General features: G+C 30.8%; 1 protein-coding gene across 5 annotated transcripts; it reads right to left on the bottom strand.

The window, feature by feature from the left end:
* Nucleotides 1-304: 304 nt before the first annotated feature.
* On the bottom strand, nt 305-1784 carry LOC102591629 (uncharacterized). Of its 5 annotated transcripts, XR_001471573.1 has the most exons (4): nt 1604-1784; nt 1459-1527; nt 876-1376; nt 305-682 (listed from the first exon to the last, which is right to left on the bottom strand). XR_001471573.1 is itself a non-coding variant. In XM_006361976.2 (3 exons), the coding sequence occupies exons 1-3, from the start codon at nt 1619-1621 to the stop codon at nt 482-484; spliced, it is 426 nt and encodes a 141-aa protein (XP_006362038.1). In that variant the 5' UTR covers nt 1622-1784; the 3' UTR covers nt 305-481. The 5 variants fall into 5 exon arrangements, 3 of the variants coding, with proteins under 3 accessions (XP_006362038.1, XP_006362039.1, XP_015158253.1); XR_001471572.1 differs by having other exon boundaries at nt 876-1527; XM_006361976.2 differs by having other exon boundaries at nt 1321-1527.
* Nucleotides 1785-3073: the final 1289 nt, after the last annotated feature.

The following is a 3073-nucleotide window of genomic DNA, read 5'->3' as shown; positions in this document are numbered from 1 at the left end:
ATAATAAGAAAATATATTTTATAAAAAAATACTTGTAAAAATAAAATTATATTAGTTATTTTTGGTTGATCACTCTCTTTGAGAGAGTGCACACTCTCTATGTAAGGTGGACAAAAAATGATGTAATATATCAATCCAAGAATGTTTAGTGGGATAATAAGACACCCGCATAGTTCAAGTGTCTTTTTGAAAATTCGGGACAAGTTCAAGTGTCACCCCAAATAGTACTTCATGAATGAATATATACTCTTCATGAAAAAATCATATTAATCCATAGTATTAAGATCTCTGACCAATTCAAAACTCACATGAAAAAGGATCAATGTATATGCTAAAATTGTCTATATAGTAACAAAACTAAAGATTAACAATGTCAGTCTAGTGAATAAAATTGTTCTTTTCGCCTCTGAATAGTTCATTAATTATCATAAAACTATGATACTAATTATTTTTTTGGTAACTTAAGCTTCAATAATTTGAATCAACAACTAACCTGAAGGGTGAAACAAAAACTTGAGTAGAACACTCTGAGGAAAAGACAACAACAACGTACGTGCTTTAGGAGCTTATTTTCAGCCCTGGACATCTTCTCGACGGTCTCAAAATCGAGCAAAACCCTCATAATTTTTGGTATACACAAATCAATCACCCATCTTCTTCCAAATCTCCTTTCCCACCAACTCTGACAACAATACAAGCATTTTATAAAATTTACAGTACAACTAACTGTTCAGATTTAAAAATAACTTATAAAATTCAGATGAAAGATGGGCACATACATATGGAAAAGAAAGGTACAACCAAAGAATGAAAATACAAAAAATAGACATAGAGAAGAGGAGAGGCAAATTTGGGCAAAATTGAAAAGAGCAAACCTAAAATCTCGGTGGTCGATGGTTGGCGACCGGCGACCGGCGTTTTCTTTAGTTAAAGAACAACGTTATGGAAGATTTTTAGATACAGAGAATAAAAAAAATAGAAAAGCAATACGTGGCTTTTCAAGTGCTTGATAGTAGACACGTACACAATGATTTAATGAAAAGTCAAAATTACCCTTCACTGAAATTTTAATGACCAAAAACAGGTATGTTGATACCAACTATTCCACTCATGCTTCTACTAAAGTAGAATATATATATATACACACACACATGTCCTCATATAATTGGGTTGATGAAGTCTGCTATAATAATACTAAATTTTTCATAAGCAACATAATTAAAGGCCCAGAAGGCAACAAAAAAAAGAAAATGTTATTTAGCCTATGTTATTTCAATCAGCAAAAAAGACTCGGCAATTGAAGGAATGGAACTATTAAACCTGGAGGAAGCCAACAACACTCTTAAAGGGCGGCGGAGCAGAGCTACCTTTGCACTCTGTCACATGACCATTTGCAGGAAGATAATGAGCAGCTATCGGAGGAAAAGGAAAAGGAGGAACGGAAGCCAGAGGACCTACCAAAAGAAGAGGCTTTTCTCCTTTAGACAAGATTTGACAGTAAAAAACAACGAGCACAACCCATGAAACCTGAGAACACAATTGAAAAAGAACAATGAAGTCAGAAGGAAGAAAGGAAAACGAGCTCATATAACAAGATACTTACTCTTATTAGCTGATTCATCAGCAACCAGGAAACACATCAACATCACGTTGATAATCCCTAGCAAGAAGAGACAGAGAGCCGAATTAGTCCAAGAAGGCAACATCGTAGGTGAAGAAATGGAAAGCAATAGAAGAGAAGAAGAAAGCGGCGAGGGGACAAAGAAAAGTGAAGATGACCTATTTAGAAAATCCCTCTGAAATAGATAGATATATATATGTATTCAGATTGGGTTGGGCCTGGGTTTTATTCGTTGTGTGTTAGTTTAAAGGGAAAATTAGCAATCAAGTCATAATACATAACATAATTAGTTAAAACAAGGGATAAGGGTCTAAAAAATACTTCAACTTTGGTCGGATTTGCTGTTGCGATACTAAACTTTCATGAGGACCTATTACCTCCCTAGACTATTTTAATACCGTATTTTTTACTCCCTGAACTATTTAATAGTGTATTTTAAAAGATATATATGTACCCACGTGGACACATTACTATTTATAATTTTGCATTATTTTTTATGTCCACGTGGGCAAAATATATATGTTTAAAATACGGTATTAAATAGTCTAGGGAGATAATAGGTCCTCATGAAAGTTTTAGTATTGCTAACAGCAAAATTTGACCAAAGTTGAGGTATTTTTCAAAACCCTTATCCCTTTAAAACAATTACACCACTACCCATTACCCTTATTTCCCCAACTTTCACATTTTCTTTCCCCCACCCTTCACGTTTTTTAACTTCTCTTTCTTCAAGGTTATCACAAAATGTTTCAACAAAATCTCTATTTTAATTCAAGAAATTTATTGATTGTTAAACGAAATCTCTATATTAATTCAAGAAATTTCTCGATTGGCAAAGGTAATTTCCATTATTTATTGAGATTTATTTTGATTTGCTTTTTAAAATTATCGATTATAGTGTACATTCCAGATTGTATATATCACGAATTTTCAATCACTTTTTTTTATGTGATTTTGTTTAGATATTCATCAAATATTTATGTATTAAAGATTTTTAGTCTTTTAAACAATTTTTTTCAATTTTTTTTGTGATTTTGTTTTAATTTTTCAGATTTAGTAGAATCTAAAAATTCATTTATATGTTTATTTTGTTTGATTTTTAGTACATTTATATTTGATAATATTGAAGTTTGCTTTTAGGGTTTTAGATTTTGGGAAAAGCATCTGATTGTCTACAATGACGGAAAAAATCAGAATTACTAGAAGTATACCAAATAATATTTAAAATTTTGGGGAATTTTCCTCTTTTGATTTGTGTATTATTAGTAAGACATTTTTGTATTTTAATCATAACTATATTAGTAAGACATTTTTTGTATTTTATTTTTTATAAGACATTTTTTGTATTCATTTGTATACTCTCTGCAGTTTTAATCATAACTGTATTAGGAAGACATATTTTTTGTGTTTTATTTTGTTAAAGCAATATAAGTTTGATGAAAACATAATATA

This window comes from Solanum tuberosum, unplaced genomic scaffold (assembly GCF_000226075.1).
Source record: "Solanum tuberosum cultivar DM 1-3 516 R44 unplaced genomic scaffold, SolTub_3.0 scf00377, whole genome shotgun sequence".
In the NCBI taxonomy this organism is placed as follows: Eukaryota; Viridiplantae; Streptophyta; class Magnoliopsida; order Solanales; family Solanaceae; genus Solanum; species Solanum tuberosum.
Note: the sequence above shows the minus strand (reverse complement) of the source record. Positions and strands in the feature narration are given on the sequence as shown.